The sequence below is a fragment of the Pelophylax lessonae genome, assembly GCF_965119305.1.
Source record: "Pelophylax lessonae genome assembly, chromosome: 1".
Lineage (NCBI taxonomy): Eukaryota > Metazoa > Chordata > Amphibia > Anura > Ranidae > Pelophylax > Pelophylax lessonae.
Window position 1 is genome coordinate 881,174,100 of NC_138768.1, and position 12,596 is coordinate 881,186,695.

The 12,596-nt window shown below is 48.1% G+C and overlaps 1 protein-coding gene across 1 annotated transcript in view; it reads left to right on the top strand.

Annotated features, from left to right (window-relative positions):
* LOC309550627 (uncharacterized protein) overlaps positions 1 to 12,596 on the top strand; it is a gene marked incomplete at its 5' end in the record, with an annotated part of 206,975 nt that overhangs the window by 25,645 nt on the left and 168,734 nt on the right. Inside the window, 2 exons of the mRNA XM_082250965.1 lie at positions 3,536 to 3,567; positions 12,451 to 12,561. Of these exons, the coding sequence (XP_082107091.1) occupies positions 3,536 to 3,567; positions 12,451 to 12,561 (143 nt within the window). The remainder of the gene's footprint in view (positions 1 to 3,535; positions 3,568 to 12,450; positions 12,562 to 12,596) is intronic.

Sequence of the window (12,596 nt, forward strand, 5' to 3'; positions counted from 1 at the left end):
GCATGACTGATCCACAGCCCTGAGAGCTGGTGCCCAGTCCAGGATCTTCCGGATGCTCAGACAGGATTCTAAACAGTCTGGCCTTCCTAGCTGTTGCCGGGAACGGGATACCCCTCTGGCGTAGGACCGCCGAGATCTTTGGGATGGTCCAAGATCCATAGGAGCCCAGCGGGGATGGATTCCAATGACCCCTGGGGGTACCAGATCTGACTGGGGTGCCAGGTCTGGCTGGCGTGGAGGGGGAGGAAGATCCTTCGTCCAGGATGGCTCCTTGAGGCACGCTGTCGAAAGAAACAAAATAGAACACCAAAGTCCAATTAACAACCGCGAGAGCCCGAGAACAAAACTGGCTGGCTAGCTAGTGCCCTTAAGCGAAAAACTTAACTACCCCATGACAGGTGAGGCCCTGCTAGATGCCAAGCGGCAGGCAAGAGGCTCTACCTATGATTTGGACGTGGGGCATGAGCCACTAGCGTGGTGGCGGGAAGGTTGGCCTCTCGGTGACAGTAAAGAATCAAAACATGTGGCCGTGACAGGTGAGGCCCTAACTATAAACCCATGAGACGGGTGAAGCGAGGCACTAACTATGGTTTGGCCCGAGGGGCGAAGAATCTCCGTGTTGAGATTGGGAAGTTGGCCTCGCGGGACCAGCTATGAAGGGGAAGTATAGGGCCAGCACCTGAACCCTAACAGCCAGTTTACTCATCCTATGGGGAGGGGGGGGGGGGCTTGACAGGGGAGACAACACATGACGAGGTACAATACAGTTGAAGTGCAAACAGCGAATAACAGTGCCCATGAGGAAGGACGAACGACATGAAGTATTGTACGTGGCACAGAGTTGGTGAAGGTAGTGATGGAACAACTGGAACCGAGTGGCACCCGCTGGTGACATACTGAAGGTGTGATGCGTGCCTGAAGCGTGACCGGAAGGGGCCTAGACAACTGGTATATGGCATACCGAGGTGACTAAAAGATGTGTGTGGAGGCCCAATGAGATAAATGTAAGACTGGCCTAGTAGTGCCTATGGGCAACGCTGGAGTGGCGTCTGTGATGACTACCTGAATGCGGAGCCGTGGAGTAAAACACAAGGAAGAACCTGCAACCTGGCAGTAGTACCGGATACCGGCACTGAAGGACATGACGTAATCCTGGAGAAAAAAGGCAATCAGTCAAAGGAGGAAAGAAGGGGGGGGGGGGGGGGAAGAAGAGGGAGAGAAAGAGAGAGGAAAAAAAAAAACAGAAGCAGCAACACATGACCTCCCAAGTGTTGATAGCATGTCATGGAAGCCAGGGATCGGGAAACACATGATCCCGTGGAATGCTAGTGAGTCCCCCCCCCACCCCCCCTGAACCCTGGACACCAAGCCTCCCCCCCTCCTGACCGAGGGGGTAGGTTGATACATATGTATGTATGTATATATATGTATATATCATCCCTCTATCCTACCCTTGACCTATATACCCAAGAGCCCCCCGATGAGAGCCTGGGGGCGCCTGGTGACCCCAGTGAGGGGGAGCCGTGCCTGATTGAGAGGAAGGCCGGCAGGCAGGTGGGACGACAGACCAACCCCCCCCCCCCCCCTCTGCAGGAGACCATGCCCAACCAGGGTGAACGAAGTGCAATTGAGCAAAATTCCCTTTTATTTTTTTCTCTTTCCCCTTAATCCTCCTGCTGTGTAGCCCAAGATTGGAGCGCCCCCCCCAATGAAGAGAAAAATAGCCGTGGCCTAGCTGGAGGCAGGCAATGTGATGCAAGTGAACATAGCCGTGGCCTTGATTGAGAGGCAGGCAGTGTGTGCAAGAAGCCGCCCCCCCCTCCTCCCCCCCGATCCCCAATCGGTACCTGACCCGGCTTGTACAGCGGGGAGAAGCAGCGGTGGCGATGCTGGCGGTGGTGGAGGTGCTGACGGCGGCTGGTGGCAGCGGTGGAGGTGCTGGGACGGCTGGCAGTGGTGGAGGTGCTGGCGGCGGCGGAGGTGTCTTCAGCGTCTTCTGGCAACCGGAAGTTCGGTCCTCGAGGCGGAAGTTCCAGCGGACGTCAGGTGACAAGCTAGAACACCTGACTAGAGCGAACAGCAGCAGGCTGGAGTAGGGGAGGGGCGGCGCTATAAAGCCCGCTAGCTCCTCCCACAAACACCGGCCTGCGGCCGAACACTTGTAGATTTACATTTGAGCCCCTGAAAATGGGGGGACTGTGTATAAAAATGGTTGCAGTTCCTAAAATTTGTACTTGATATTTATGTTCAACCCCTTGAATTAACCACTTAAGCCCCGGAAGATTTTACCCCCTTCCTGACCAGGGCCTATTTTGCGATTCGGCACTGCGTGAATTTAACGGACAATTGCGCGGTCATGCGACGCTGAACCCAAATGCAATTGACGTCCTTTTTTCCCCACAAACAGAGCTTTCTTTTGGTGGTATTTGATCACCTGTGCGATTTTTTGATCATGCGCTATAAACAAAAAAAGAGCGACAATTTTGCAAAAACAACAATATTTTTCACATTTTTTTTTATGAAATTCCCCCCAATTTGTTTTATGCTACCCATGTTTGGTAAAAAAGATTACAATAAGCGTATTTTGATTGGTTTGTGCAAAAGTTATTGCGTTTACTAACTAAGGGAAAGATTTCTGTCATTTTTGGGTTTTTTTTAACGAGTAATGGCGGCGATCTGCAATTTTTTTTACGGGACTGCGACATTGCGGCAGACAGATCGGACCCCTGACTGACATTTTTGACACTTTTGGGAGTACCAGTGATATTACCACAGTAATCAGTGCTATAAATATGCACTGTTACTGTAAAAATAACACTGGTAGGGAAGGGGTTAACTTTATTGGAGAGGCAGGGGTTAAATGTGTCCCTAGGGGCGTGTTTCTTACTGTAAAGGGGCGTGGCTTTTCATGTAATCACAGAGACATACGATCCTAAATAGCAGGATCGTATGATCTCTGCAGTTACACCAGGGAGAATGACAGGCGGCTTTGTTTACATTAGCCGCCTGCCTTTTTCCCTCTGCAGCGGACGATCGCGAGTGACCAGCGGACATCCGAGCCTCTGGTCACTCGCGCTGGAGTGTCCGAGAACGAGCAGGGGCGGGAGCGCGCCTCTGGCGGCGCGCGCTCGCCCCCTATTGGCTCGCGGGCGAATGAAGTATATATACGTCACTTTGCCCAGGAGGGGCTGACCGCCGCCGTATATAGTCGTGCGGCGGTCGGCAAGAGGTTAAAACTGAAAGTCCACACTTCAAATTCATTTGGATTGTTTAGTTTTAATCTTCTTCTGGTGGCATACAGAGCCAAAAGTATGAACATGGTGCCTGTGTCCAAATACATATGGACCTAACTGTACATCATTTACAAACTGTCTTATCCAATAGGACAAGCAATTGGATTGTTATAAAGGCGAAGTTCTACTTTAGGATAATAACACCAATTAGTTTGGATTCCAACACTGTGCACATGACTCTGATCAGTTATTTAGGATTGATGACTTTGTTTTCTCCTTACTCACAGTCTTTTTTTCCCCAGGAAACCTTGAGATAGGAGGCGCTAGTTATCGGGTAAGCATCGTATTTGCTTTATTTGGTGCAGGAAATTATATGATTGGCTGATCTTATATGGGGGGTAATTGTGGACCCTAATGTCTACAGTGCCTCTCACACACAGCTGGTTGGTTTATTCCTCCATCCTAGCTTGTACCCAGATAGCAAAGACACATTTGTGGCAGTGTTGAATTGTAAGTCTGGTAACTTGCTGCACATTTTTATTGCTAAGTTGTACACTTGCAGAGCACTTGAAGCACAAGTTCTAGTTGACACTTTTCCAATCTGTAGCAAATTTGCATGGCAAGTCTCTAGCAAGAGCAACATTGAAGTGATGGGTCTACAGCAGGGGTGTCAAACTCAATTTCATCGCGGGTCGCATCAGCAGTATGGTTGCCCTCAAAGGGCCAGTTGTATCTATGCAAAGATGCTGGGTTCAGGAGTGTGTTATGTACAGAGTGCAGAGCTCATGATTATGGTATGTACAGAGTGCAGGGTACAGGACTGCATTTCGTATAGGGTGCAGAGCTGAAGATTATGTTATGTACAGAGTGCAGAGTTCAGGAGTGTGTTATGTACAGAGTGCAGGGTACAGGACTGCATTTCGTATAGAGTGCAGTGCTCAAGATTATGTTATGTACAGAGTGCAGAGCTCAGGAGTGCACTGTGTACAGAGTGCAGGATTCAGGAGTGCGCTATGCACAGAGTGCAGGGTTCAGGAGTGTGTTATGTACAGAGTGCAGAGCTCATGATTATGGTATGTACAGAGTGCAGGGTACAGGACTGCATTTCGTATAGGGTGCAGAGCTCAAGATTATGTTATGTACAGAGTGCAGAGCTCAGGAGTGCGCTGTGTACAGAGTGCAGGATTCAGGAGTGCGCTATGCACAGAGTGCATGGTTCATGAGTGTGTTATGTACAGAGTGCAGAGCTGGTGATTACGATATGTACAGAGTGCAGGGTACAGGACTGCATTTCGTATAGAGTGCAGAGCTCAAGATTATGTTCTGTACAGAGTGCAGAGCTCAGGAGTGCGCTGTGTACAGAGTGCAGGATTCAGGAGTACACTATACACAGAGCGCAGGGTTCAGGAGTGTGTTATGTACAGAGTGCAGAGCTCATGATTATGATATGTACAGAGTGCAGGGTACAGGACTGCATTTCGTATAGAGTGCAGAGCTCAAGATTATGTTATGTACAGAGTGCAGAGCTCAGGAGTGCACTGTGTACAGAGTGCAGGATTCAGGAGTGCGCTATGCACAGAGTGCAGGGTTCAGGAGTGTGTTATGTACAGAGTGCAGGGTACAGGACTGCATTTCGTATAGAGTGCAGAGCTCAAGATTATGTTATGTACAGAGTGCAGAGCTCAGGAGTGCGCTGTGTACAGAGTGCAGGATTCAGGAGTACACTATGCACAGAGCGCAGGGTTCAGGAGTGTGTTATGTACAGAGTGCAGAGCTCATGATTATGATATGTACAGAGTGCAGAGTACAGGACTGCATTTCGTATAGAGTGCAGAGCTCAAGATTATGTTATGTACAGAGTGCAGAGCTCAGAAAATGCGCTGTGTACAGAGTGCAGGATTCAGGAGTACGTTATGCACAGAGCGCAGGGTTCAGGAGTGTGTTATGTACAGAGTGCAGAGCTCATGATTATGATATGTACAGAGTGCAAGGTACAGGACTGCATTTCGTATAGAGTGCAGAGCTCAAGATTATGTTATGTACAGAGTGCAGAGCTCAGGAGTGCGCTGTGTACAGAGTGCAGGGTTCAGGAGTGCGCAATGCACAGAGTGCAGGGTTCAGGAGTGTGTTACATACAGAGTTTAGGGGTGTGCTGGGTTTAGGGGTGAAATTCACAGTGTGCAACCCCAACCCCCTTTCCTGACGCTTCCTCGCATCTCTCTCCCCTGCCTTGCCTGGCTCTAGTACCTCCCTGTGTAGGCGGCTCTGTCTCACCTTGCAGGAAACAGAGGGTGAGAGATGGAGGTGGCGGAATAGAGTTTTGCCATTTTCTGCCTGCAAAGGCCACATGACCAGGCCTGTATGGCCGGATTTGGTTCTTGGACCTTATGTTTGACATAAGTGGTCTACATCAAGAGCTCTGCAAGTCTACAGCATTCAGCCACAGTGTTCCCTGTGGTGGGATAGCTATTGCACAACATATAACTTAGAACCAGAACTTGCAGCAGAATTGCAGAATGTTTGCAAAGAAAGTTGATCTGTAGTCATGCAATTCGGACTTGCTGCAATTGTGCAACAAACTTGTGAAGCCCGGCAAGTCTAGCAATAGCTTAGCAAGTCATTTTCAAACTTGCTTGCTATTTGGGTAGTGTATTGTCAAATTCTGCCCCTTGAAATGAATCAGGCAACTCGGATCATACTCCTCTTAGCATACAGTAGACTGACTCTTTAGTGCCTTCCTCATTCTGCAATACCCCCTGCTCTGAGCAGTGTCCATGTCTCAGAACACTCCTTGTAAGCACATTTATCTCCTGCTGCCCCTGGGGTACCTCTGAGTCCCAACTATCTCTCTCTCCATCTTACTTCTGTCACCACCCTCCCTATAGCTTCATATACTGGGTACTGCTGTCCACCACCCTCCCTATAGCCCCATATACTGGGTACTGCTGTCCACCACCCTCCCTATAGCCCCATATACTGGGTACTGCTGTCCACCACCCTTCCTATAGCTCCATATACTGGGTACTGCTGTCCACCACCCTCTCTATAGCTCCATATACTGGGTACTGCTGTCCACCACCCTCCCTATAGCCCCATATACTGGGTACTGCTGTCCACCACCCTCCCTATAACCCCATATACTGGATACTGCTGTCCACCACCCTTCCTATAGCTCCATATACTGGGTACTGCTGTCCACCACCCTCTCTATAGCTCCATATACTGGGTACTGCTGTCCACCACCCTCCCTATAGCCCCATATACTGGGTACTGCTGTCCACCACCCTCCCTATAACCCCATATACTGGATACTGCTGTCCACCACCCTTCCTATAGCTTCATATACTGGGTACTGCTGTCCACCACCCTCTCTATAGCTCCATATACTGGGTACTGCTGTCCACCACCCTCCCTATAACCTCATATACTGGGTACTGCTGTCCACCACCCTTTCTATAGCTCCATATACTGAGTACTGCTGTCCACCACCCTCTCTATAGCTCCATATACTGGGTACTGCTGTCCACCACCCTCCCTATAGCCCCATATACTGGGTCCTGCTGTCTACCACCCTCCCTTTACCTCCATATACTGAGTACTGCTTTCCACCACCCTCCCTATAGCTCCATATACTGAGTACTGCTGTCCACCACCCTCCCTATAGCTCCATATACTGGGTAGGGGTGATCGAACGGTTCGGGTCGACCATCGGTTCGACCCGAACATTGGCTGTTCGAGGTTCGGCCGAATTCCGAACTTTTTGCTGAAGAACCCTTCCTATAGCTCCATATACTGGGTACTGCTATCCACCACCCTCTCTATAGCTCCATATACTGGGTACTGCTGTCCACCACCCTCCCTATAGCTCCATATACTGGGTACTGCTGTCCACCACCCTCCATATAGCCCCATATACTGGGTACTGCTGTCCACCACCCTTCCTATAGCTCCATATACTGGGTACTGCTGTCCACCACCCTCTCTATAGCTCCATATACTGGGTACTGCTGTCCACCACCCTTCCTATAGCTCCATATACTGGGTACTGCTGTCCACCACCCTCTCTATAGCTCCATATACTGGGTACTGCTGTCCACCACCCTCCCTATAGCCCCATATACTGGGTACTGCTGTCCACCACCCTTCCTATAGCTCCATATACTGGGTACTGCTGTCCACCACCCTCTCTATAGCTCCATATACTGGGTACTGCTGTCCACCACCCTCCCTATAGCCCCATATACTGGGTACTGCTGTCCACCACCCTCCCTTTACCTCCATATACTGAGTACTGCTGTCCACCACCCTCCCTATTGCTCCATATACTGAGTACTGCTGTCCACCACCCTCCCAATAGCTCCATATACTGGGTAGGGATGATCGAACGGTTCGGGTCGACCATCGGTTCGACCCGAACATTGGCTGTTCGAAGGTTCGGCCGAATTCCAAACTTTTTGAAGAAGTTCGGAATTCGGCAACCAGAACCGACCAAAATGCAATGGGACAGGAAACGTGAATGTGATTGGAGTGACTAGGGGGTCCAGAGGCCAATCAGTAGTGAATATGCCCCCCCAGTATATAAGATAGCCCCACCAAATTCCTAGCATTGTAATACAGGGACATGGAAGAGAGTGGAAGCAGTTCTGTTACTTCTGCTTCAAAAGTGTCATTTAGCAATTATTAGTGTGAGGAAAGGGATATCTAGTGTAGTTAGGGTGCTATTTTCCACTTTAGTTAGATTCAAAAATCTAGTTTCTGTAGGGAAAGTGTTAAGTGCCAGGGTGACCGTAGTGTAGTGTAGGGTGAACTGACTCTGACTGCTATGGCAGGGTGACCAAACCCTTCCATGTCAGGGTGACCGCTATAAAGAAAATATTGTTTCTCTTAGGTGACTTATAGAACAGCGATATGGCTTCTCGCCGGTCACCCTGCTTTTTGCTGCAGGCGTTTAATAGGGCTTTTTTGAGGACATGTTTGGAGTCAGGCATGACATCTGAACTTGTGTGTAGGGGTATATATACACACACACATGTATGTATATATACACATACAGTATATAGGTGTGAAAGTAGCAGAAATCTATGCTTGCGCTAATGAAATAATTAACACCCATATGGCTCCGCTCCTATCACACTATGTGTAAGTGTATAAATACATATAAGTATGTGTGTATATATACCCCTACACATAAGTTCTGATGTCATGCCTGACTCCAAACATGTCCTCAAAAAAGCCCAATAAAACGCCTGCAACAAAAAGCCGGGTGTGAAAATAGCGGAGCCATATCCCTGTTCTATATTAATTCTAATACAAACATACTTTTTTTTCTGGTTCTGGACATGCTACAGAGCTGAAACTTCACAGGTACACTTTTTAGACACCCCCCCCCCCCCAGACACTAAATCCAAAGAAATCTCTTTTTTTTTTTTCTCAATAATTTTTTCAATAATTGTCTCTGTTTCAAAAATGACAATTTTTAAGAACTTTTTTTTGTGTGATTAATAGTCTCTGGGGCATGACCCAGAACCCTAGGCACTTTTTAGGGGCATTTATTGGGTTTTAGGGCTTCAAAATTGTGTTTTTTGATTACCGAAGTTCGGGTCCCATTGATTTCAATGGGGTTCTGAAATCCGGGCCGAACTTTCGGGAAGTTCGGGTGTTCTGGTTGAACCGAACTTTTCAAAAGTTCGATCATCCCTAATACTGGGTACTGCTGTCCACCACCCTCCCTTTAGCCCCATATACTGGGCACTGCTGTCCACTGACCTCCATATAGTTCAATATACTAGGTACTGCTGTCCACCACCCTCCCTATAGCCCCATATACTGGGTACTGCTGTCCACCACCCTACATATAGTTCAATATGCTGGGTACTGCTATCCCGGGGCACTAGATTAATACTGTATGAACAAAACGTAAGTCACTAAGTTTTTACTACATGATTACCCCTTACACCCCAAAATCATCAAACATATGAACATAAATAAAAAACACCTGATCAATAATTGAACATAAGGTTGCTGCGTGCCCCATAAAGTGGTTTCACTCCACCCCTCAATAAAGAATGCAACAAATGATCCTGTGCAACCCACAAACCTTCACTATAAATTAATAATAAAGTCCAAAACAATGATGAACCATCCACTAAATTATCCATGTGTACCAATATCTCCGTGCACCAATATCTTCTATAACTGATCACCTGTGCTACTCATGCATACACCTCCGGTGAACAGTATATGCTCCTCTGCAGACTAGACCTGGATCACTAGTCAAGGGTCACATGCACTTTTGCCCCCTTTGCAGACTGCAAGCAGAAGGGCTCCAGATTCACTCCATCACAGATTGCTCCTACTGTTCCACTGATCCTCCATTCTCTTAGGAAGCATTATTTAATTAATGAAAGGGGAACAGGGACCAATAGTGCTTTCCGTGCAATAAAAAACATTTATTCAATGACACTCACAAGTCAGTGCACGCACAGTGCTATGTACAGCATATATCAAACATAGGCAGCTCTCTGTCTCACCACCTCCACTGCTGACATCAAAATGGCCACCGACTCACCGAGCTTCACTCCCATACGCTTTACGCTTATTCAACAGGCTTCATCAGTAGGCTTCAGATGGAGATATTGGTAAACGTGGATAATTTGGTGTTACACGTGGATAATTTGGTGGAAGATTCATCATTATTTTGGACTTTATTATTAAATGATAGTGAAGGTTTGCTCAACATATTTTGTTGCACTGGATTCATACTGTTATTTTCTCACCAGTGGACACATCTTTGCCAGCTCTCTCCCCCTCCAATCACTTTCCATTTCCCACAGTCTGTCTTCCCAAGACCTGAAACATCTCTCCCCGTTTCCTGCAGTCTTTCCACCCAGTGTTTCCAGTCTATCCTAGTGTTTTTCCCCACAGTTCCTGCAGTATTTTCTCCCAGTTTCCACAGTCTCTCATCAGAGTTTCCCTAGTTTTTTCCCCCTATTTCTTCAGTCTCTCCCACTAGTTCCAGCAGTCTCCCTTCCCCCAGTTCCTGCATTTTAAAACAAAAAAGTGCTACAACCCCAAAATCCCATGAGGATAGATAGGATTAGATCAAGACATCTGTGCCCAGGCTCATGTAGTACTGAACGTCCAAAATCCAGCAGAGTAGAAATCCAGCACCAGCACGACTTGGCATTAAAAATTGATATTTTTATTTAGTCCATCTTACCATAATAAGAAATCAATTCCTAAAAATGGACACGTTTCAGCCTCCTATATATGCCTTAGTCATAATGACAATTTTAGGAATTAATTCATTTTTATGGTTTGATGGATTAAATAAAGATATTAGTTCCTGCAGTCTATCCTCTCTTTTCTTGCAGTCTCTCCTACCTGTTCCTTCAGTCAACCCTCAGGGTTCCTGCAGTCTCTACCCCCTTCCCTAATTTATGCACTTTCTCCCACAGTTCTTGTAGTCTCTTCTTCCAGTTCCTGCATGCTTTTCCCTGAGATCCTTCAGTCTCCCATCTCAGATCCTGCAATCAATCATCCTATTTCCTGCAGTATCTCCTGCCAGTTCATAGAGTCTCTCCTTCCAGTTTCTACAGTCTTTCCACCAGTTCCCACAGTCTTTTTGAACAGTTCTCATAGTCTTTCTTTCAAGTTGTTGCCTGCAGTTTCTTTTTCCACTTCCTGCAGTTTCTCCCCCAGTCTCTTCTCCCAGTTCCTACAACCCCCCTGTTCTTGCAATATCTCCTCCCAGTTCCTGTAGCGTTTTCCCCCCTGCTCCTGTGTTTCTCTTTCCAGTTTCTGCAGTTTCTTCTTTCAGTTCCTGTAGTCTCTTCCCCCAGTTCTTACAGTCTCTCCTCTGAGTTCCTGCAGTTTCTCCCCCTAATTCATGTTGTCTCTCCCCCAGCTCCTGTTGTCTCTCTTCCCAGTTCCTGCAGTTTCTCCTCCCAATTCCTGTAATATCTTCCCCCAGTTCCTACACTCTCTCCACCCAACTTCTGTAGTCTCTTCCCCCTGTTCCTGTTGTCTCTCTCCCCAGTTCCTGCAGTTTCTCCTCCCAGCTCATATAGTCTCTTACCCAGTTCATACAGTCTCTTTTTCCAGTTCGTACAGTTTCAACTCCCAGTTTTTACAGTTTCACTCCCCAGTTCTTGCTATCTCTCCTCTGAGTTCTTTCAGGCTCTTCCCCCAGTTCTTGCAGTCCCCACCCCCAATTCCTGTTGTCTCTCTCCCCAGCTCCTGTTGTCTCTCTCCCCAGCTCCTGTTGTCTCTCTCCCCAGCTCCAATTGTCTCTCTCCCCAGCTCCTGTTGCCTCTCTCCCCAGCTCCCGTTGCCTCTCTCCCCAGTTCTCGTTGTCTCTCTCTCCAGTTCCCGTTGCCTCTCTCCCCAGTTCCCGTTGCCTCTCTCCCCAGTTCCCATTGCCTCTGTACGCAGTTCCCGTTGCCTCTCTCCCCAGTTCTCGTTGTCTCTCTCCCCAGTTCCCATTGTCCCTCTCCCCAGTTCCCGTTGTCTCTCTCTCCAGTTCCCGTAGTTTCTCCTCCCAGTTCCTGTAGTCTCTGCACCATTTGCTACAGTCTCTCCTCCCAGTTATTGCAATCTGTCATCTGATTTCCTGCAGTTTCTCCGACATTACCTATTGTCTCTCTCCCCAGTGCCTGCAGTTTCTCCTCCCAGTTCCTGTAGTTTTTTCCCCTAGTTCCTGCAGTCTCTCCTCCCAGTTTTGGTAGTCTCTTCCCCCAGTTTCGGTAGTCTCTTCCCCCAGTTTGTGTAGTCTCTTCCCCCAGTTTGTGTAGTCTCTTCCCCCAGTTTGTGTAGTCTCTTCCCCCAGTTTCTGTAGTCTCTCCCCCCAGTTCCTGTAGTCTCTCCTCTCAGTTCCCGTAGTCTCTTCCCTCTATTCCCGTATTCTCTCCTCTCAGTTCCTGTAGTCTCTTCCCCCAGTTCCTCATGTCTCTCCTCCCAGTTCCTGTAGTCTCTTGCCCCTGTTTCTGCAGTTTCTTCTCCCAGTTCCCACAATCAGACCCCTCCCCCCATCCCCCATTCCTCCAGTCTTCATCCCCTATTCACAGGGGTTTCTCTCACATGAAGTCTGTCTTACCAGTGTCTGTGGTTTCTCTTTCCATATTATTACTGTTACTATACGATCACCCCAATCTGTGTTTTCCGATCTGGAGGAAAAGTTTGCCTATTTAAACCTTTTTTGCTGTCAAACAATTCACAGCTGGGGAAGAAGATGGGATCCATCAGTGACATTGATGTGAAAAACAGTGAATTACCCCCTGTACCACACAGACCTTCCCACATCTACCAGGAGATACCGGCTACTCAAGAGGTGAGATCCAACTCCTGATCACATCCCCGTGGAAT